Raw genomic sequence first — 23302 nt, 5'->3', positions numbered from 1 at the left:
CTAGACCAGGACTTGGGGAAAAAATATTTGTGTCCATTCCTGAGGAATGGGGGTCTCAGGAATGGGGGTCTCCCCTCTCTGCTCTCCCTCAAGAGGGCTGCTGTGGAAGGAAGCAGGGGGATCACCCCTCACCGCACTACCATCACCGGGGCTACGCTAATTCATCCTGATTAATTAATTCCTACAGAACCCTCACTGAATTGCTGGGAGGAAAAGTTTACCTCCGGCTTCTCGGGGCACTTGGAGCAGAGCTGCCTCCTCAGAGGGTTTCCTTCCACACGGCCCGGGCCGGGCTTTGGCAGCGGGGCAGGGGCTCCCAGGAGGGGAGGAGGATGAGGATGGAGGCGGCGCTCGGCGCGGGCGGTGGCGGCTCAGGTAGGGGCGGTCCGAGCGCTCCGCCCGCCCCGCCCGGCCGAGCCGAGCCGAGCCGTGCCCGCCGAGCCGAGTGCGGCGATGCGAGCCCGGCCCGGCCCTCCCCGCCCGCCGAGCCAGTCCTGCCGCGTCGGGAGCGGCGGCGCAGGGCCCGCCCCGGCGGCGCTGTCCGGCTGGTTCCGCAAGTTTCTGACACTTGGCGCCCGGAACGCGAGGCTGCGCTGCGCTGGGGCCGGGGCGCTCCGCAGGACTGAGCTCTCCCGCCGGCACCATGTCCCGGGACCCCGAGGAGGTGAACAGGCTGACGGAGAACACGTACAAAGTGAGTGCGGGCCGGGGACGAGGCTGCCCGGCCACCTTTGCCCCGGGGGCCGCGGGGCAGCCGCGGCTCCTCACGCGGAAACGCAGCGAACTTTTATCTTTTTTTCCTCTTTACTTTCTTTCCTTTCTCCCTCTCTCTGTCCTTTTTTTTTTTTTTTCTTCTTCTCTTTACTTTTTTTCTTCTTTTCTTGTCTGGTTCCCCCCCCCCCCCCCTCCCCCGCCTTTCTCCTTCTTTTCCCCGCTCCCGGGTTATCCCGTCCGGCCGCTCCCCCTGCCCGCAGCCCCCGGGCGGGCACGGCCGCGGCACCCCCGGGACAAGGCGGCTTCCAGACCGGTTCCTGCCTCTCCAGCAGGCTCGGTTCGGCAGCCAGCCCTAAATCCCTCCGTGTGTTTTGGGGACAAGGTGGTTTGGCGATCCTGGTGGTTGTGGTCCTCTGCTTGAACCGTTTCTCCATACGGGCCAGCGCCTAAAAATGGCTTAACGCTGAATTAACTTGCTTGCCAGGGTCCCGAGCTGATAATCAGATTTATGATGGTGCGCCCTAGCACTGCCTCAAAGTGCCGACTGCTGTGGGGAGTTCGGTTCATGTTGGGAAGTTTTAAATTTTCCAAAATGCCTTGTTATTTGTACAATTAAAAATATTTTGTTTATGGGCACCAGACATTTGTTCTGAATTCTTTCTCCCTATAAACACACTCTTTCCAAAACGCAGCAATTCTAATTAAGGGACAAACTCCCTTGAGAATCATACTTTTGGTTGGGTAGTGAAGTGACCCATAGTTGCATCTGTAGTCCTCATTCTGTACAGTGTGTTGTACCAGAGAAAGCACTCAAATTTGCATGATTGAATGCATTTGCAAATTTAACTTACAGCTGCACTGCACTTGTAGCTTTGAGCCCTAAGGAAAGCTTTCTGGTGGATTGTTCTATTTCATTATTTACTAAGTTTTTCTGGTTTATTATCAAATGTTTTCCTATTTCTGAAGATGTTGTCATCAGTATTTAAAGGTTTCCAAAAACATTTACTAGGAGAAAATTTTACTTTTGTTGTTCTTCAACACACATTTAAGTCAACTATACCCCTCCCTTTAAGTAGTCCAGTTATATTGGGGTCACGTTGTATTTGCTGTTTACTTTCTTTGGACTTCGATATCAAATTCATGCAAAACTACTGAAAAAAATGAGGTTGTCTGGGTATAAATTTTGTCCTCTAGAACCAGAGCAGATAATCTAAATAGTCTGCTGCTTATTGGTATCAGTTACGTTTGTGGCAAGGCCATAAGCAAACATAAATTCCCCTCTCAGAAGAGCACCCTGTAAATACTGGCTCACAGAGGAGAAACCTGGGAAGTTGACTGTTCGGGGCTGTGCCAACAAAGGAATGCTCTACTCTGTCTATTGACTTCCAGAATGCAGTCAAAACAGTTTTACAGAGGAGAGGAGAGGTCTCCTGTGTATTTTAATGGGTATAATTTAAAATAGTCTTTAAAGGAATAAGAGACCTCTAAATAGTAAAACCTTCCCTGTTATTCAGTACTTATTTCCTGGGAAAGTTTGCTATTTAGTTTTGTTTTCTCAACTAATTCAAAGGGGTCTTTAAGATCGAAATAACCAGGAAAACCACAAAGGAATACAAAGTTAATGTTGACATTGTGATGAAATGTCTCCTCTGTAGGTATTTTGAGAGGTCTGGCATGTTGCATCACATAGCTCGTACTCACAGGCCTGGAAACCCTCCTGCCCTGCCCTCATTAAAAATTGAAACTTTATCCAGATAAGGTATAAAGGCTGCTTCAGATAGAGGATGGATTCAGGGTCCACTTTAAAGCACTTATTTCTCCATCGAAGTTGAAATCTTGAAAACAGTTGGTCACCCTTTAGGGGCAGGGAGCAGGAGCCTGTGTATTCAGCACTGGCTGGGACTGTAATCACAGCTCCCCCATGTAAAACAAATGAACACCTCTTTGTGCTGTGCTCCAGCCTGAGTGGAGAGTGTGCTCTCCTTTGTTCAGCACTTCTGCCCCTGCCTGTGCCATCCCAGCAGGGCCCTGCCTGAAACACCGTGCTGGGATGGTAAAACCCAGAGCCCTGCTTGGGCTTCTCCTACCTGTAAGAAAGGCTTGGTCTGGGGAAAAACCAGTTCAGTGCAGTGCAGCGATGCCATCTGTGCTGCAGGACCAAATACAGGCTTTAGACTTCTCAAAAAAAATCAAGTTTTGGGTGACCTGGAAAAATAATAGAAAATTAAATTTAATACCTTGCTGGCCTGCTATTTTCGGGGGGGTGGGGGAGCGTTGTGTGATATTTTTTCCTTCTTTCTTACAGTGCTAATCCACTGGATTTATTAAATACCTAGTAACCTGTGTTATACAAAGCTTCAAAATATATTTACAGAAGTCATCAGGTGGCTGAGTAATGCCGTTTTATTTTTATCTTGTTCTTCCTTTCTTCTGGCAACAACACCACAAAGTGAATACCTCAATGTTTTCCAGCTAACCTGACTAAATAAACAGCATAATTCACAAAAGTGTGTGCACACACCAAAACCAGGGCTGACATTTACCCTTTATGTAAGATCTGGAGAATCACTCTAATGCATGATAGGAATGGCACGTGCACAATGAAGCCCAAGGGTGTGGGAGCCTATGACTAAAGAGGGCCAGAGCCTCCTCCTGCCAAGGAGCTGCTGAGAGCTTCCCTGGTATGACACTGCCCTGCCCTGGCAGCTCCCTGTGGGGACGGGGGACACTGTGGGACCCCCTGACACTCAGATGCTCACCCCAACAATGTGGTTGTGTGTGGCTGTGTCCCTGCAGCCTGCACAGGTTTTGTGCTGTAGCTGGGGAAAGCTGTTTGGCATCCGGCTGTGACACACAGAGTGCAGGGGAAAGGGGACAGGGCAGGAAAGTGCAGAGGTGCAGACCTGTCCTTCTGCCTGGATGGGCCAAGGGCTGGGCAGGCAGCTCACGGTGTTCCTGTGGAGTGGGTGAGGTTTCCAGAGATCTTGATAATGGCATTATTTTTGCTGCTTATCTTGGATCTAAGATATATCTCTCCGTATTCAAGTGAATCGTACCCAGAAAGTTTGATTATCAACCAAAGCACAATTTAAAAAAACCCAAAACACCTCCTTCGCCCAAAAAAACTACTTTGTGCTCCCCAGAGGCGTTGAGATTTTGGTAGGCTATATTGTTTTATCACAGAAATAGATCTGATAAATTCAGTTTAAAGTCCTAAATTCCATGTTTCTGTATTTTAAAAAGACTCACAGTTATATTAAGCTGCTGGATTTATGTATCAAACTTCAAATTCACCAATGGTCCCAGCACAAGCTGCAGTCAGGCTGTTGCTTTGCATCCCTGCATTATAAATCTGACTAGGGGGAAGAGGAGCCTTTGGGAGTTTGTATAAAATCCAGTTCTTCCTCAGTACAAATGATCTCTTCTGCCCTTATATAGAGTTATGCCTATTTGAGGTCTATCCTTGGGCATGTGTTCATAACCTGGAAAGGTTTGTATTTGAAACACCCTGATGGATGATGTATTAATGTTTCTCTTAAACAAGAAATGTTCCACCAAGACGACTAATACTTAGTCATAAGAATTAGTCTTTTTGAATAAACACTGGCATCTTGATTTAGTCTTTTCCATTCTGTTAAACCTGTTCTAAAATATTAAACTAACATACATATGGGATATCTTAGCATGAGATGTGCCAAGGGCTCAACTGTGCCCTTCTGAAAACTGCATTATGAATTTCAGGAGCTAAAGGAGGAGATGAAATGTATAAATGCTTCAAGTGCAGTAGAGCACAGTGTTATTTCCCTTTTGTACACCTTTTGAATCTTCTCAAGGAGGGGAGGGGTCTCAGACATAGTGTGGCAACACTAGGGACTTCTTAAAAAATTAACTCTTGTTCAATTTGAGAAATAACAATTGTAACCAAATCACCAGTAGCTATACAGAGCTTAGCTATGAATAGCTATAGTGATGGTAATAGGAGTGAGGGTAGACATCAAGATCTACTTTTCTCTGGTACTTTTCTAATTTCAGAATTCTACCCAAATACTTTGTAATTCACTCTTGCAAGAGTGCCTGCAGGATGTAAACTTGCAACTGCAGGGAGCCTATGCATTGTTTAGTTGTGTTCATACCTGCTGAGCTATTGTTCAGTGAGGTGTGTCTTTAAGTAAAAAGCAAAGCTGAGCATTTACAGGAAGGCACTTTTACAATGGCTGTCATTTGGTTTGAAGATTAGCCTTGTTTATGTGACGATCAGGAACTGCGGAAGGTTTAATACCCACACACAACAAGTGGAAATTCAGGGCTTCTTCCTCTTCAGCCAGCTCCCTGCTACCAGGCTGGATAACTCACACTGGTTTTATGTGGTGGAAGGAACACAGCAACTCTTACAACAGATTCTCTGAGGATTTAATGACTCAAACCACCAGAATAGGTTTCTCTTATGCTTTTTTCCCTTGGAAGGTCGCTTTTGCCAGCTCTGAAGGTCTCTGCATAAAAGATGTTTCCAGTTGCCTGTTTTGTAAATGTTTCCCTTTATTTCCATTCATCCTAAATAATAGAAAGCTGTAGGATCTGATCATGTGCCTCCTCTTCTCGTTAATTATTCTGTTCATGAGAGGTAGTGTGTCACTGGAATATAGGACACACGATTGACAATTAGGAGGCCCTGTTTGTGCCTCACTCTATGGGCAAATGATGTGTTGTGAACCATTTTATCCCTCTCAAGCTCTCTCTCACTTTGTGATGTTTATTTGGATTAAGACAAAGGTTTTATTTGCATGTCCTTGTACACCAAGGCAGATAAAAATACTGTTATTTTCTGAGACTTTTGACAATTTTAAGTTCATTGTTCTCCTGATGAGAAATTTTTCTCTGTTCCTCTGTCCTCCTTTTTGAGAAGTTTTGAGGTCTGACTTTATTGTGTGACTTGAAATTTTGCACTGGTGTTCAGTCCCACTCATTTTTGTGACCTTTTCATTGGACTAAAAGAGAAGCTATAAAACTGTAAGACAAGGTAACAAAAAGTAGCTGTACAAATTGATTGGAGTTGCACTTGTCCCCTATAACTTCTGAAGTTGAATAAAATACTACAGTAATTTTAATTTATCTGAAATGTCTTGGTAATATCAAATCTACACCTCATTCTGAAGAGGGAGTTGCCTGTGACAGTTTTGGTAAAGTGCTGTAGATACTTCTCCTGGACTTCAAAGACAGCCAATGGTTACCTGTGGCTAACTGTATTGAAGGACCACTAGAAGCACAGCCAGGTTTTTTGTTTGCCTTGGGAATCTAGTCTTCAGTAGAAAGGAAAAAGATCACATATTATGCTTTTTTCCTAATGCATGAAAGGGAAATAATCTGAGAATTATTTCATCAGGTCATCTTGGAGACGTGGCAGGGGGGTCAGGGAGAGTTTAGTTTTTCTATTAAACACAAACCCTTGATTGAGATGAGCCTTGCCCAGTGCTGGGAGGATCAGCTGATCCCCATAAACCAAACTGGGAAACCAAGACTCCAAAGGGGAATTTCCATGCCGAGGTTTTTGCCGTTTCTGGGGCGTTCACATCCAGGGGCTGGCTCTGCTGACAATCAACCTCCGTGGCCTGAAACCCTTCCAGAGCCTGCCTGGGCTGCAGGAGGAAAGATCCACGAGCTGTGCTTCTTCCAGCAGCTGCAGGCACTGCCCGTAAGCTGTTTCCTCACCTTTCCCAGTGGTTTTTTGTGCACCTTGAGCAGGTGTGATGTCCTGGAGCTCTCCCTCTGTGTTCCACTGGACCTGCTGTGTCTGTAGTATGGTCTGTGTGTGCTGTACACAAACACCTGCTCTGGGGCAACAGGTCCGGTGACAAACAAGAGCTGCTGCAGAGAGAGGAGCTGTTAAGGGTAATTTTATTGGGGTTTGTTCACTTCCTCCTGAATGAAAACAACTGACACAAGTGCAATCACGGGTTTGAAATCTGAATTAGAAGATGTCAGGGAAACTGGAATCTTTACCCCTGAATGCTTAAGACAGTCATTCCAAAAATCAGTACTTCAAGGCCAATAATTATCACGTTATTCTTAGAATTCTGGGGAAGGTGGCAATAAGGGGTTTTACTCTGTAATGTTTTGTTTTGAGGAATAGGGTTAGTATAGGCAGAATCTTTCAAGATTATTTTCAGTATATAGTGGCAATTCAAGGTGGCATTGAGATTCTTACTTGCCATGGACACACCCCATCATGATACATCTTTTTTTCCCAATATCCTTGAACATACAGGACTCTTTATCCTGAAACAATCCCCTAATTCATTTTTTTTTTTTCCTTGTGATTCATTGACTCCATGTAAGTCAACAGACACCGTCTTTAGTACACAGCTGGGAAGAAATAGCAAAAAGTTGGAATAGGAAGAAACAACTTTCTCCTTGGAACAAGTGTCTCACAGTCAGAGTGCCTCAGCAAGGAGGAGAGCAGCAGCCACAGCAGCAACACTGACAGCAAATTCCAGAGCTGGGGCAGGAGGAGGGATGTTCCCAGACACCAGAGCCTGAATATCCATCCTGTTGGGTTGTTAGAATAGCCCTTGGCATTGTTGGCTCCACCTGAAACAGCTTTCCCAAATGATTTCTGGATGTGGTTTGTGAGTTAACACAAATCAAGGGCCTGGGGACAATAGCTGGTTTGTTTGCAGTGATTGCATTTGGGTGGGTGAGAGTTTAATGGGACAGACCAGAAAACAATCCCAGTTGCATTTAATTTGTACACAAAGGCAGTGAGGCCAGATATTGTTCTGTGGCTGCTTTTGATGTAATTTATGCTATACTAGTATTGGAATCTAATAGTTTAATATATATTTTTAAATATCTGTATTTTCACTCTATATGACTGTTAAAGTGTTATTGGACTTATTCCTTCACTTTTTATGTTCCGCAGAATCCAGGTATAGTGCTGTCTTTGAAAAATAATAGAATTCTGTCTGCATGGCCTTGCCTGAAAACAGACAAATGTGACAGTATTGCTGTTCTCTTTGGGTCCACCTGTGTACTAAACATAAATATTTTCATTCTGTTAGTAGTACAACAGACAAAAGCTTGATAGTATTTCACTTGTCTCGAGTCTTGTATTTCCTGTAAACAGAAAGCATCTGTTTTGAATTCCTTGAACCTGACAGTTCTGCTGTGTGAACAGCAGTGAGTGGTGTCGTAAAAGTATTGCCATAAAAATAGTAAGAATAACTGAATGGTGTCTACAGGAATCTCATTATCTTCTTTTCATGGCACTATAATTTCATAGAGTGCCATAGATGTCAGAGCCATAGATTTGTTAGGAAGATTCTGGGGAAAGGAGGTCCAGAATCTGCAGGTTGTAGAATTTGCTGGGAATGAGAGCAGTCCTGCCTGGAGCTGCTGGATTTCAGATTCTGGTTGTTTCAGCCAGTAATTGTATTTGACAGTGAAAGCAGCTGCAGTGGATTTTTTCCCCCCCTTCTATTTAAATAAGGTCATCATTTTCATTTTCTTTCTGAAAAAAAAATCATGGCTTTGCACAAATTTCAAACAAACAAAAAACACAGCAAAAAATCCCAAAATGGCCAATTTCCCTAAATGCATCTGTAACACAGAAACCACAAAGAATATGAACCAGAAATCTGGTGAAATTTTTCTTCTTTTCTTTTCTAGCATTTTTTAAAGTTTAGAACTCAAATCTTGAACCACTGTCAGAAAGTTGTCTGAATTTATAAAACAATTAGTGGATAAAGGTTTTTCTCTCATTCCAACATTACCTACCATGGAAGATGACCTTGCACAAGCTTTGATCACACACTTGATATCCTTTTCTATTATAAAGAGCCAGACTCCTTGTTACCCCCTGTTGCATTAGTTTATCTTTTTTTCCCTCCCATTTGTTGATATTAAATGCTGAGTTTTTTCTCCCTTCCATCCTTTGTTTACCTGTGTCTCTCAAATCCTCCAATTTTCATCCATCCATGGCCTTCACAGTTGTGAACTAGCCCTGAGTGATACTGAGGTTAATACTGTCACCCACCGTGGAATTGCCTTGGTTATAACACAAATTTTGTTTTCTTTCACTAGAATGTTATGGAACAGTTCAATCCCGGGCTGAGGAATTTAATAAATCTGGGGAAGAATTATGAAAAAGCTGTTAATGGTAAGTTTTCCAGGTGCTGCATTTAGAAAGAATGTTTAATTCCCATTGAAATGTGCATATTGGATATGAGGGTTGTGTATGTAGGCTTAATTCCTAAGGTGAACTTTGGATGTGTTTAATTAAGAGGGAAAAAACCCCAACAAGCACAAATAAACAAATATATGCACCTTCTCTCCAGCCTTTTGGGGTTTTTCCACTGTCCTGGAGAAGTTGCATCACAAACACTTAAGCACAGAGCTCCTGCAAAATAAACTGAAAGTGGGTTTGAGTAACTCACATTGGAATAATCATTTTAAAAAACCAAAGTTATGTAAATTAGGTGTTATTTTTTTTCTCTGAAAATACCTTGCAGAGATATTTCACATTCTTAGATCTGTTCCTGCTCACCTACACATATCACTACTTAAGTAACCCTGAGAACAGAACAATGGGAATTAGTTCAAGTTGCAGGAGTGGATTGATTTGTTGTTGTTGTCCATACTGATCCTGATGCTATCTTTTTCACTGAGTCAAAATCAGAATGAATTTGAATTTGAATCTAAGGACCAGTCTCTCCAACATTTTAGAATATAATTGACTTCACAGAAACAATCCAAGTAGGGCTTTCCAGGACTGGGCTCCAGACTGCCAGAGCCTGCACTGTGGGACCTGTCAGAGCCTGCTCCATTTCCCCATGCAGACCTGTCAAACTGCTTGATACCATATTAAAACCATGTAAAATCTCTCTAATTTTGCCTCACTCAAGCCTGTGGCACATCAGTCCTCTGAGAAATGGGATCCTGCAGAAGTAGTGCTTAGCCAGACATTGAAATCTCTCTTCATGCAAATTTTAGACCTGGCTTGAGAAAAAGATAAAACCAAAGCCTGCTGGAGATGAAAATAGGGAAATGTTGACTTAATTGTGGCAGTGCTTAACGTGATGGATTAACATGTGGTTACCTAGTACCTGACCTTAGGAATTACAGGTAGTACCAGAAGGAATAACAAGTGTTTTCATATTCATTTGAAATATCTCTATACCAGTTTCTGCTTTTCACACACCTTGCTGTTGATATGTTACATTTGGGCTCTTGTTACATCTGCCTTCAAGCCTAGCTGATAAGGCACATCTAGCATGAATGCTTAATTTCCAATGAATATTTACAGTGTTGCAACAACTGTTGCAAAGTCATCTTTGGACTCCCATAAATTGGTAATCTTTTCACCATCAGCTCTGAGTGGTGTAAATAGATCTGTAACAAGGAGTAAATACTCTGTTGCTAATCAAACACTTTGCAGCTTACCAAAAAAGTTGGAGTATGCTGACAAAGTACATAAAACTTACAAGAACTCCAGATATGTTTATAATGTATTTTTCTACACTTTGAGGACAAAAGGTCAAAAAACCTTTCCTTTCTGTAGAAATAATTTATATTCCATAGTGGTGAAGGGACTAGCAAGCAGGGCTCTTGATTTAGCTTGGGTAGCACAGGGAACATCACACATTTCCTTCCTTTGTAAGGGCTTGTATTAGGAGAAAAGAGTGACTTGGGGCTGTCTTGAAAAAACACAGATAGGAAGAGTTGGACTGGCATCAAATCCTCTTGAGCAGGTGGCACACTGCTCCACCAGCAGCACCAGGATAATTCTGCTCAGAAAGTTTGAACACAGAGCACCCGTGAGACAGAGCTTAGACAGAAATCACCCTTTCTAATGCAACAGCCTCAAAGAGAATCTGTGTTTGATTTGGAAAATTTTCAGGCTTCTCGGTGAATATACTGTTATGCAACCAAAGATGTCACCTTGCTAGTAAAAGCTATAAAATACAGACCTGTAATTGGCAATTATATTCCTCTCAGGAAAAAAAGCATTCAGAAGTCAACAGTGAGGCTCTGCTTGACTTTCACTTTAGGTCAAGAATGTACTACTACAAGAAAATTGTGACAAATAACTTCAATAAGTTATTTTTCACATTAAAGCTTGCCAGTTTGTCCTTGTTCCTTATTTTCTTTGTGGTGTGCAGATCAGTTCTAGGCACTGAAGAGGCACAGCAGCCGCTGTGGCTCTGTTCCCTGTGTGAGATGTTTCTCCCGCTGGCCTCCCTGCAGCTCCAATCCCCACATTTCTGTGTTCATTCCAGTGAAACTGGCTGTGCTGTTTAAATCAGCCCTGACCAGGAAATGATTAACTGGGAATCACTGAAACCTCGTGGTGTATACTATTGGTTCCTGCTTTAGAGAGACAGGATGATTTGTTTCTGAGGGGCTCCCGGGACAGCTGCAGGTCCCTGGTGTTGTGGCCAGTTGCCATTTCCCTGCTCTGGCTCAGCACTTATAGCAGTTTGGGATTGCAGTTTGGGTTTTTCCAAGAGTTTTCTCTGTACCAAGGAACTTTGCTGTGTCCTGACCAGTGGCTTATGGCTAAGGCTGGATGCCTGTGGGTATGCAGGGAGGCTGGAGCTAAACAACAGGCTGAAATTTCATTAATGTATTCTGGAGTTCTGTCTTTGTTTCCTGGTGTCACACATCAGCAGGGAGCTTTGGTAACCTTCTCTGACAGAAGGAGTTCCTTGTAGCCATGTACCCCTCTCTTACTCTGTGCTCTGGATGACACGATTTCATAGGTTCATACATTAATAAAAATTGAAGATATTTTGATTTTTTTTTTTAACAGTTATGTTTTTTTTCACTCACCCCCAGGAATGGTAGTGGCTGGAAGAGCATATTATGATAGCCTTGCAAAGATTGGGGACATATCAGCAGATTCTCCAGTTTCTAAAGAATTAGGTAAGTGAAAACTCCTTTTTTACATTACTCCAAAGTATAACCTTTAGTTTTGCTTTCCTGCTGGCAGCTCACAGAACAAATGTGAAGTAGATAAGGATCAGTTAAAGTATGTTCTACTTTTATATAACACAGGTGGAAGGGATTAGATGCCTTTAAGGCATATTATTTCTCAAGACTCTTACAATGTTTTGACAAATTCAGCTCTTTTTTCCCTCCTTTGGTGAATATATCTTCATATGCATTCAAAATAATGTATTTTTATGCTCATATAATTCTAAAGTAAGTACCAAAAAACATATATCTTGATTTTTAGTGCAGAGGTGAATGTTGAAATACTTTTGCAATGGAATATTGGTGTGATAAGTCCTCATGTACAACAGCAGTTCTACACTAAAACAATTTTCTGGTTGAGTGTCATTGTGAAGGGTTCAGTTTTACTTCACTACTTTTGATCAAGTGTATCACTAGAAGTTCTCAGGTGCATTTATATTTATTTTCTACTTGAGCTTTTGAAAGAGAAACTGTAGACTCAAAGACAGATTCATTTTACATTACTATAAATCCACTTTAAGTTCTATACTCTCTGAAAATAATTTCTGAATATTTGAAAGATCAGCAGCAGCAATTGACCTTGACAACTTCACTTCTGTAGGCTGAGCAGCATAATTGCCACACTGGGCAAGAGAGTACAAAGTATTTGTGATATTTCTGACAAAAGGTTCTCATGTCACTGCAAAGCAAATAACTGGAACCTATACTGCAAAGAATAAACATTTGTTTAATGCCTTCATTTGCTGTTGACAAAAATAACTTGATGATGTGTCTTGCCTCTGAACTTTTGATTTTGGGCAATGTAGGACCCTTCCCGTGATGGATCTCCTCCTGTAACTCACCGTAATTTGTTAATTCACCTGATTACCATGGATGGGTTAAATTTTTTTCATATCTCTGGAGAAGTAGAATTGAGGGGGCAAACCCCTGCTGAAGAGTGGGCCCTGGTTTCTGTGTGGCTGCTGCATTTTCGTGGTTTGCTCTGACAGCACTGGTGGGTGAGTGCTGAGGGCTGGGAGTGGTGGAACAGCAAACAGGGCAGAGCAAACAGTCCCGACAGCAGCTCCTCTGTTTGCTCTGCAGGCTGTTTACAGAAAGCAGAGCTGCTGCTGTCACACTATGGAACAGTTAAAAGAAATGGCTGTGCAGAGTCTTATGAAATAGCAGAAAAGGCACAATTACAGTTTTTGCAATCAAGCAGTTGGTCAGATGCATGGAAGTGACTGATCTATAATTTGTCACTGTGGGACATTGTCTGCTTATTTGGAAATATTATCATTGGGTAATCTTCTGCTGACTTCTGAAAATAGCTGGTTTGCCCTATTATTTGGGACAACACAGAATTATGATTGAGAATGTATTTTTGTTTAGCTATAGATTCCATCCTGCAATTACAAATCTTTTTCAAAATTTGTAATACCATATTGAGAAAACATGGCCTTCTTCCCTCCTTTCTGTTCACCTGCTGCTTTAACTGTTACTACAGAAAAATCTATTCTTCTTAAGGCAAACAGCAACCCTGGATTTCTTCCAACACACTTTCTGATGGAATACTTAATTTAGAGATAAGGAAAGTCAATGAATGCTGGAAAAGGCAGGATAATGTGGTTAGAAGTCTGTGACAGATCATTTGCATTTTCAAGAAAAAGTCTTACAAGTTCTGAAGCTGGGTTACAATATTGGACTATTTACCAAAGAAATATGATACACCCAGGTGTCTCTAAAAGTATCTGCTTGAGAAGAAAAGTATTTACCGTACACTTTGGTGTTTTAATTATTAAAACATCATTGCAGTGCATGCTGAGCAGTATGGGGTGTGTAAGGACAGATCAAACTTTGCCCGTTCTGACTCCAGGGGAGCTGCTGCAGCCCCCGGTGCAAATCTCATCCAGGAATTCCTTTAGACCTGCCAAAACACAAGTGGTTGACCACTAGCAGCTCTGTCATGCATAATACTTCTGTTATCTCTGCCAAATTAGAGGTGGTTTCACAGTTCAAACCCAAACCTGCTGGGTGACCTAGAGTGCATTCACTGCCAATGTGATGTAAAGATTGGTATCAAACCACAGCCAATCCTTCCTCCCCACAAGGAAACACAGATCATGGGCTTCTGACATGAGACAGTAAAAGCCCCACAGCAGGGGACAAGCAGAAATGGAATTGAAATAAAGGAGATTTTTTTGAAGTAGAGGGTGGAAAGCAGAGAGGCTGGAGAAGTCATGGGGAAAAAAATCAAGTAAAAATGCTAGAAATCCTTTCTTCTGTTGAATGAGATTGGAGCAGAAGAGGGAAATGAGATTGAAAAGGAAATCTGGATATTCCAGCTGATTCAGAGCTTTTGTACTAAGTATCTCTGTCTTTCAAGTCTGGTTGAAGCTCTCTGCATTATTTTAATACAGAATAATTTAAGCAAATTGAGGAAGTCGAAGAATGTGCTGCAGTCATAACACAATCCTTATGAATAAGGGATGAGTTGATTGAGTCAACATTTTTTCTAATTTTGTATTTCCCTAAATTTCTGAGCTTGTAGTCCCTCAGACTTGGCAATGAGCATTAAAAGAACAGAATCTGAATTTATGTGCTTCAAGCTATTCTGCAATATGGAATTTGCATACCTCTTTTCCTAGGCACCTTTTGGAAATCCCTCTAGGAACAAAAGAGAGAAAACAAGAAATTGCATGTTTAAAAATGTTAACATTTCATACTATTCAAATTTCAGCATACCACACCAGCACAAAATGCCGTGTTTCAATAATGCAATAAAATAAATAAACCAATTTCACACAGACACTTCACCATGTTGTTAAAATAGTAACTTTCACATGTTGCTGATTGTTTTTGTCTTGCCCAAAACACAAAGACTTGTCAGGCTTTGTCATGTCAATTTTTAGTGCTTATAATGTAAATAAAATCTCCTCTAGTAACACGGGCTGTCCCTGTAGGCTTCACTTGCACAAGGAATTGGGAAGTTATTTCCTGCTTGCCTGTGGAATTCTGCTTCTCCTATCTTCCCAACTATCTCCTCCAGCACCTGACAATCATTGTAGCTACATCTCATTTTATAGTTTGGGTGTAAAGTCCCACTCAGTTTGTTGTGTAGCAACGGTATCTACAGCAGTCACCCACAGTTACATTATGGATCTGCACCCAGAGCTTGTTGCTCAAGAATTAAGGAGTGTAAACTATTAATTGCTTGTCCAAATAGAAGAAGAAAGAAAAATATTGCATTGCATGGTTTTAATCAATGGAACTAAATAGCAGAAGATCAGTATGTTAATAGAACAATCAGAGGAGACAAAGGTCTCTCCTAATCCAACCAAGACTGATAATTTATTTAAAGATTACTCTGGTTTATAGGCTTGTTTTTATAGTTGCATTGTGTTAAAATTTAATTGGAAACAGGTATGCAGGAGCTTATGCTCATCTGCAGTCTAAAATGTAAGAATTTGGGAAAAATTTTTGGTTCCCTTCAGAAGAATTCTTTTGGTTAAAAACCACTACAAATGATCTAGAGAAGCACGTATTGAAGTCAAAGATTGCTCTTTGTTGTAGCAGTCACAAGATAGAGAGAGGAGGGGAGAAAAACCCAAAACTGCTCATGGTGCACAGAGGAATTGGAATTCTTTCCTGACAGAGGATGAGCCCTGAACTTGATGTTCCTCTCAAGCACAAAAGAACAGACTGTTCTTCAGGTTAAAAGATAGGATTTGAAAACATTCATAAAACACTTTTGCCTGTCAACTGGTGTAATTTTAAAAGTCTCCATAACTTTGTCCACAACTGTCAAGCTTGTGTCACTCTCACTAGTGAGAAAATCAAGCAGAAAAATAGAAAATCCCATGGTTTAGGATGAATGATGCTAGCTCAGCTTCCATTAAATAAAAAGGGGAGGGAGGAGAGTTGCTGGCTTACTTTAACACCTATACATTGACCCTGTCAGCTGGAATCCTATTTCACTTGGAAAGATGACACCAGGCACTCTTCCCTTCTCCAGCTCATTTCAGCTGGAGGAGAGATCTGCCATCCCTGCCATCCTGCCCACCTCAGTGCATCCATGGCATCCCTGCATCCCAGTGTGCTGCCTCTGGGATGGATCGTGCTGGCCAAAAAGGAGAGGGAAGTGTGCCAGCAGCTGCAGAACCTTTAGCGCCTCATCTGGTGGAAACTTCTGGGAAACCCGCTGAGAGGCTGCAGTTTAAGTAGTTAGAATCAGGCCAGCTTTTCCTATGGAGCATTAATAAAAGAGTATTCTGCTATATTTATAATGGAATTTCATATGAAGAAGCCACTCCATTCCTGTGCTATAAAAGGAAACTACACAGAGAGCTGTCTTGAAAGGGAAATACAAAGTATTTGTGGGGTTTGACAGGAATAGGGTTTTGTATCTTCCAGTTATACAGTAACATTCCAGGCTTGTGCAATACAAACCTCCAGTCTGCTAAAAGAATGGAGATGAGCCAGTCTTGGGTGTAAGTTCTGTAATAATTCCCTGCTGGAATATAAACCAGAAATGAGGCATTCAAGAAGCACAGTGAATGAGAGGTGGGTTTGTTACTGAACATAAAGAATGTGTCTAGAAACAGATACTGCAGTTTGTTCTTACAGAACTACCCAAAAAAAGTTTGTTCTGTATACAGTTATATTGTAAATTTTGTTATGAAGACTTCCAGGTACACATTTTCAGGTTCTAGAAATGGGTGATGGGAGGAGGCAGAATATGAAAATACACAAGGCCTTTGGTAAAGATTGCAGTAGCACCAGAGAAAAGAAAGAAGACAGATATTCCTAGGATTTCAGTGATCTTTCCCCAGCTATTTTTTCATGTTAAGTTAGATAACAGGTTACATTTTTCAGTCAGTTTTAATATATTATTCCCCACCTGCCCCAGCCTTACTGCACCCTACAAACCAAAGCTGCTTTTCCTGGTTTTAGTGAGTGATAAGCTGGGGTGTAACACCCCTGCAGCCCTGCCCTGTCAGGTGGCTGTGTGGGGCTGTGTGGTGGTGCTGGCACCAGGACAGGTGTGTGGGCAGCTGCAGCTGGGAGAGCACCTGCCCGTGTGCCCTGACTGGGCTTCAGCTCAGAAACCCCTGATGGTGCTCATGAGCACACACCCTCAGGGAAAATCCATATTCAAAACACCTGCAATGAGTGAGGCTTGGTATCTTCCTGCTGTGCCTCAAAGGCCTGAGGAAGTAGTGAAGGGATTCTTTAAAGAATGTTTTCTCACTGTGCTGGGACAGGTAAATTCCAGGTGAGCCTCACTCACATCTCTCAAGCTGCAGTGCAGCCCTGGGCAGGATGCCCTGGAGCTCACCTGTGTGTCCATGCTGTGTTTGCTGGGCTGTGGCCAGGTGTGGCTGGCCCAGAGTGACTCCAGGTGTGTTCTCCCCCAGCCTGAACCCCCAAACCCAGCTCCATCACCAGGGGCTCCTTTGGGGCAGGAGGTTGTTCTCTCTCACATCTCTAAGCTCAGGGTGCTGAGCACTCGCTGCCTTTCCTCACCACCAGCCCCAGGTGAAATAAGCCTGTGTTGAGAAAAATGTACTTCAGTGCTCTCAGTGAGAAGAAAAATGGAAAGAAAATGAGGAAAATAACGTCATATTGGTAGCTAGCTTGTAAATCCTGTAGTGAAAGGATATATTTAGTCTGTACAGTCAGCTCTTCCTGCTGAATTATTTCTCAACAAAAAAAATAATCCAGTATCCATTGTAGATGTCACTAACAGTCCCACGGGGTAGGGCAGGGAACCAAACCAATTGTCTTGGACTTCTGAGTAAGAGAATTTTATCAAAACTTTTGACTCAATTTAGATATGGGGTTTTTTGTTTGGTTTTTTTTTTTTTTTGGTCACTGCTAAGACTGTGAAACTCAGTGGCAGTTCCAAGATGCTGTAACGAAAGTTGCAGTGATTCCTTGTGGTTCATTGCATTTCATGTAACATTTATAATGATGACTTAAATATTTACCCTCTCTGGTACTGGAAACACATAAAAACTTCAGTTTTTGCTGGTTAGCATGATTTGTTTGTTCCATCCCTGCTGTAAAACAGGGATTATCTCTCTTGTATGATCTTCCTTAACTAATCTGCCTCAAACCAGCAGGGTTTCATCCAGGCAAGTTCAGGCTTGTGGCTCTATTTTAACTTATTTTCTTTTCACCTGCCTTGTGTGAAGATTACCAGTCCCTGCACACCACTGCAGCTTGGGTATGAAAAGCTGAGGTGCACAGAGCCTCCAAGTCCCTATGAAACATGAGTCCCTGACATACACACTTTAATTGGTTTATATGTTTGGGTAAAAAAAAAATAATAACAAAAATGCCTGCAGCAGACTTCATATATATTAGTAATGGAGTAACAGGTGGAAAAACAAGTTTTTAATTTTTCATGCATTATTTACATGGCATATACTTTTCGTTTTTTATAACATTAAAATTTAGTTTCTATGCTTACCGATCATCTGAGACAAGCTGAATATTTCATGTTATCATCTGTTCAATGATAAAATATGTTTAAAAAAATTCTAATCTCTGAAATTTTTTTGACTAAGAGATCAAAACATCTTGTGAGAAATGGGGGAACTAGACTGCAGACTGAACTTTGCTGAATCTGCAGTAAAGTCACATTCCTCTTTAGAATACAATGTGAGTTAATGTTTTTGTTCCATTTCAAACAGGAAAATAGGAGCATCACCCCAAGAACAAACTCTGAGTAACTGGAAATGAAAATGGTCTTGTTAATCTCATAAATTCTCACTCTTGTCTAGCCTTATGTGGGAATAAGTCAAGGATTAGCAGTTCACTGCCCACTTTATAGCATGGTATGAACTGTGTAGTTCTTTCTAAAGTCACCTGTGTCCAGCTGAAAGAATTTGGCATTAATTTTAGTCTTGGTAAAGTATATTTTAAAAGCAAGTTGATCTTCAGGTTTTACTGAATATAGCTTATAAACAGGCATTGACTTTCTAAGGTATAAAGAGCTGAGCAGTATTCTGTCTCTTTTAATATTTAAATATCCCAAAGTTTTAAAGAAAAATAATAATTTTAATTCAAGTGATTAAAATTCTGTCCTCTGTACTAGGAAAGTCCTAAACTATTTCACATGATGATCAATGAAGGTTTAAGACAAGAAAGGGTGACTATATATAGTTCTGATCCTGGGCCACAAAAGGAAATGATATCATAAGAGGTGCTAGGCTACTAGAATAGAAGTGAACTGTGCTCTATCCCTTCATTGTTTGCTTAATTATGAAATGGGAAAAGGATCTTTGAATAAGAGGATTCTTTGGTGCTATGTGCCATGCTGAGAGCAATGTGTAACCTAATGACAGGGAAGTGCTCAAGAGAGCATTGCCAAGTGTGCGTCAGTGAGAAACAGACAGGCACTTGTATGGGGAGGTTCTAGATGTGCAGGCAAACGTGTACATTGCAAAATAAAGCTCATATTTGGGAAGGACAGAACTTAGTGTACAGCATTTGCTGTAAAAGTAAAATGCTTAAAGTCCCCTGTGGTCCTACAGATGCATCTTGTGCCTAGAAAGTTCTGTGTGCTGGGTAAAGCAGCTGTGGAGTCCTGGCCAAGTGTGTTTGCTGTGATATTACTGGAAAGAATTAATTGGACTGGATAAAAACAGAGGCTGAAGTTTTAGGCTGTTTTGGGTTGGGTCATTTGGATTTTTTTCACTGGAATCAGATGAAAATTTGATTGTGGTCAAAGACATTTAAGAAGTCAGCCAGGGCTAGAATACATCTTTCAGGAGCTCAGCAGTGAAGTCCTGTGGGAAGGAGCAGGTGGAGCACTGGGAGTTCATCAGTTCAAACACCACCAGTGCCCAGCCCACAGAATTAGCAACAGTGTCCAGCAATAAATCCTATTTATTGCTTACTGCTTACTACCCTGTCTGGCCGTGGAGGCAAGATACTCAGACTGCTTAGACTTAGGCATCCTGCAGGGCTGTTTATCTCTTCTGTATCAATGAGACTGGGAAGTAATTACTTATTTCCCTTAACCCTTAATCTGTTTTAAATTAACTCACTTATTTGCTTGTTATATCACAGAAACATTTGTGTTGTTCACAGCCTTAATGAGAACTCTGCATATTTTAAAATTAATCTCAGAATGCCATTTAGAATGTGAAGTTCTCCTTACTTCTATTTTTATTTTATTTATGTATGGCTTTAGCTGCCTCAGGGTATTATAGCTAGCATGTAGAGTGGACTTAAAATACTTTACTATACTTTAAAATCTCTTCCCCTTTTCTTGATTATTCTTTATTTTTTTTCTCCTCTCCTTCACCTTCTGCAGTCACCTTCACAAAATGGCACTGGACGGTGTCAATGTGTCAATGCCATTTTGTAAAAAGAATTACAGAGAGATTCACTCCTGAATTCCTGTTCCATGTTTGCTCATGCAGTGAGGAAAGGCAGACTTGACCTAGTCCTAGTCCTAGTGATTTATGTGCATATTACTGTTAATTCTACAGAGTGTGTTAAAGCATTCTGGACAAATTGTACCAGAAGAAAAGTGCACTTAGAGCTGGGCAAGTTTTGCATTATTTTATCCTTCTTTATGGTTTTCTTCCCTCATATGTTAAGTTCCATTAAACCTTTTGGTTTCATTAAAGCATCTCTTGCACAGTTAAATCCTTCCTATCACAGAATGATAAATTTAACATGTTTGAAGCTTGGCAGATGTTTTGTTCCATCATATTTATTTATTTGATACACTGTATTCCTTTGAAACTTCCTATTTTACTACCTCCTGGGGGCTGCTGTTTTCAAAGACTTTGTTTCTAACTTTCCCATGTCATAAATGCCTTTTTTCTGGGCAGAGGGTGACCTGGAGGAAAGAGCATCTTGCCAGCAATAGCAGCTAATAGCACACTTGGACTGTGCTGTCCCCATGTGCAGCTTTGACTCAGCCTTTCATTCTCTTGTTTAATAGAAATAATTATGTGGCTTCATCTCTAAGTCACAAAGTTAATCCACCTGCCCTGAATACAAAACAGGACTACAGGAGGTAAATGAGTGATATAATTAAGCATTTTGCCTGTTCCCAGACATCTAAAAAAGTCTCACTATTAAGAGACTTGAATTTTTTCAAGAGCAACCTCCTCTAGATAAAACAAAATTGAATTTCAAGTAAGCTGATGTAATTAATACCTTTATTGATTCTAATGTAGCTATTTGGTATTTTAAAGTTTAAGTGATTTTGTAGGTAGCTGTTGATCCTTGTTTCTATGACAGAACTCTATTGATTGAGTTCCATTTTTGTTTCTAACTTGAACAAATTCTTTTAGACTTCACAAGAACAGTCAACACAAGGTGAAAAGGTAAATAACCTGAACAATCAGCCAGTGCAAACAGTGAGGTTGAAGTGTAACTTCTGCAGAAGTCCTGGCCTTACAATGAGTATTTCTGAGGGAAATTGCTTTCCTTGGCTTTCATCTCCTGGGCAAGACAGCCTTTCAGGGATTTTTCTTGCTCCAGGGATGTTGCCTATGGAGAAATGACTGTTGCACCTTTTGGACTCATGGTTGTTTTGGGGGTTTTTGCAACAAACCCATCATCATTAATGAAATTCTTGTCTGGATTAGTTTCTCAATAGAAAATATAGATGCAACAAAACAGATTCCTAAACAGTTCTCTAGTCTGTGATATAAAACCAAACAAACATTATCATTTTATTTGTATTTCTTGATATTTTTTTCCTGCTTTCTTTCATCAACATCTCCCTTTTTAAGTTGTAGATAAGTATTCACAAAACTCTTTTAATTAATTAATTTAATTTTAAAAGTCCATTACAGTCTAAAATGTATCTTTTGAGTTGAGTTGTGAAACAGAAACAAAGTGCATTCACTTCTGGAGCCTTAAAATTACACTGCTCACCTCCGTTACTTAAGTGTTTGTGTAACTAATTGTATTTACTTTTCTATTGCATGTGAGCAACTAATTACTATGGCACCTCTCACTTCTCATAGTATTTATATTGCTATAGTCACCAGCAACTTTAAATATAAACAAAAAACCCACAGCACTCTGTGGGCTGTACAGAACTCAGAAAAACTATAAATATTTTAAAAAGAAAAAAGAAAAATAAAAAAATAAAAGCACTCCTCTGTGACTGTGAATTCCTTTTCCTGCTAGTCAAGGGGCTGTCTGTTCTCACTGCATTGCAATTCATTCCTCTAAGTGTCCTGCAGAGAGAGGTAGGGGTGGGCACTGGAGCAGGAAGAGGGATTCCTGAAAAGCCAGGACAGACACGTGTGTTTCCTCCTCTACCACCTGATGTTTCCCCATAAACAACAATGCAGACCCACATTTTGTAAGATTTAGTTATAATCTGCTGTGTCATGCTGTTTCACAAGAGATGTGGTCCTCATTTTAAAGAAGTGAAGATTTTGAGATGATGTAACTGGAGAATGGTAAATTAGAAGGGAGAAAGGTGATAACACATCCATGGACATGGGGATGCTTCTGCCTGAGAAGGTTACCAAGTCACCAACCTGCTCTCTGGGAGACAGGCTTGGGTGTCTGTGCAGATGAGAAAGAAAATAAGAAAGTTCTCATAAAGAGTTCTGTCATTCATTTATTGAGCCACTTTTTAAAATTATTGGCATCTTTTGGGAGCTTTTCTGAACAGCTGAATGATCTGAAGCATTATGGGATGATAAGTTTTTGCTCAAGGATTCTCAAAGGATATAGATGGTAGAAAACAAAATTAATATTTTGAGCATGTTGAGCACCTAATGCATCCTTTCTATTTTAACTCAAAAAAAGGAAACTAGAATTGCACAAGCTGGCAAATAGGAGGGACACACAGCCCGATGCAGTGACTGGCAGTGATGTGCAGGGATTACAGGACTGTGGTCACTGCAGCCCTGCCTGTGCACGAGGACAGCACAACTGCAGGTGCCTGTGGCAAATCCAGCTGGGACAGCTGCAAGGGTTATTGAGGGATACAAGGATCACTGCAGGAGGTGTGCCAGGGAACCAGCTGTCAAACTGAACCTGCCAGTCCTGCCATGCAAATGGAGTGCCAGGAAAACACATCCCTAGTCAAGGCCTCCACAGGCAGCCCAGTTTGTGGATCTGATCAGGGTCCCTGAAGTTCCAGCTCTGGCAGCAGCCCCTGGTCAGGAGCTGGGAGCAGCTGCTCTGATCTGGGCCCTTCAGCTGCTCTCCTCACAGTGCTGCCACCTCCCAGACAGGGCTGGCACTGTCTGTGTGCCCCTGCCAGGGCAGGGAAGGGCGTGGGGCTGACATGGCTGTGAGCAGCAGGCAGGATGATGTGGCTGCTGCAAGGGCTGGCACAGGCAGGGTGATGTGGCTGCTGCAAGCAGGATGATGTGGCTACTGCAGGCAGGGTGGTGTAGCTGGCACAGGCAGGGGGATGTGGCTGGCACAGGCAGGGTGGTGTGGCTGCTGCAGGCAGGGTGGTGTGGCTGGCACAGGCAGGGGGATGTGGCTGGCACAGGCAGGGTGGCGTGGCTGGCACAGGCAGGGCAGCACCAGCCCGTGGCTCTCACTGCTTTGCACGTACAGCCACACCCAAAGATGGAGAGATGTTTCCTCTGTATCCTCCTGAAGCAAAATGGAACAGTTCAGCTTTCAGCTGCTC

General features: G+C 41.8%; 1 protein-coding gene across 1 annotated transcript in view; it reads left to right on the top strand.

Annotated features, from left to right (window-relative positions):
• The first annotated feature begins 539 nt into the window (after nt 1-539).
• BAIAP2L1 (BAR/IMD domain containing adaptor protein 2 like 1) overlaps nt 540-23302 on the top strand; it is a 33001-nt gene continuing 10238 nt past the window's right edge. Inside the window, exons 1-3 of the mRNA XM_058815955.1 lie at nt 540-694; nt 8791-8866; nt 11545-11631. Coding sequence (XP_058671938.1) covers nt 644-694; nt 8791-8866; nt 11545-11631 — 214 coding nt within the window. The 5' untranslated portion in view covers nt 540-643. The remainder of the gene's footprint in view (nt 695-8790; nt 8867-11544; nt 11632-23302) is intronic.

The sequence above is a fragment of the Ammospiza caudacuta genome, chromosome 17, assembly GCF_027887145.1.
Source record: "Ammospiza caudacuta isolate bAmmCau1 chromosome 17, bAmmCau1.pri, whole genome shotgun sequence".
NCBI lineage: Eukaryota > Metazoa > Chordata > Aves > Passeriformes > Passerellidae > Ammospiza > Ammospiza caudacuta.
The sequence above is the reverse complement of the archived record's forward strand: the minus strand, read 5'-3'. Positions and strand labels throughout refer to the sequence as shown.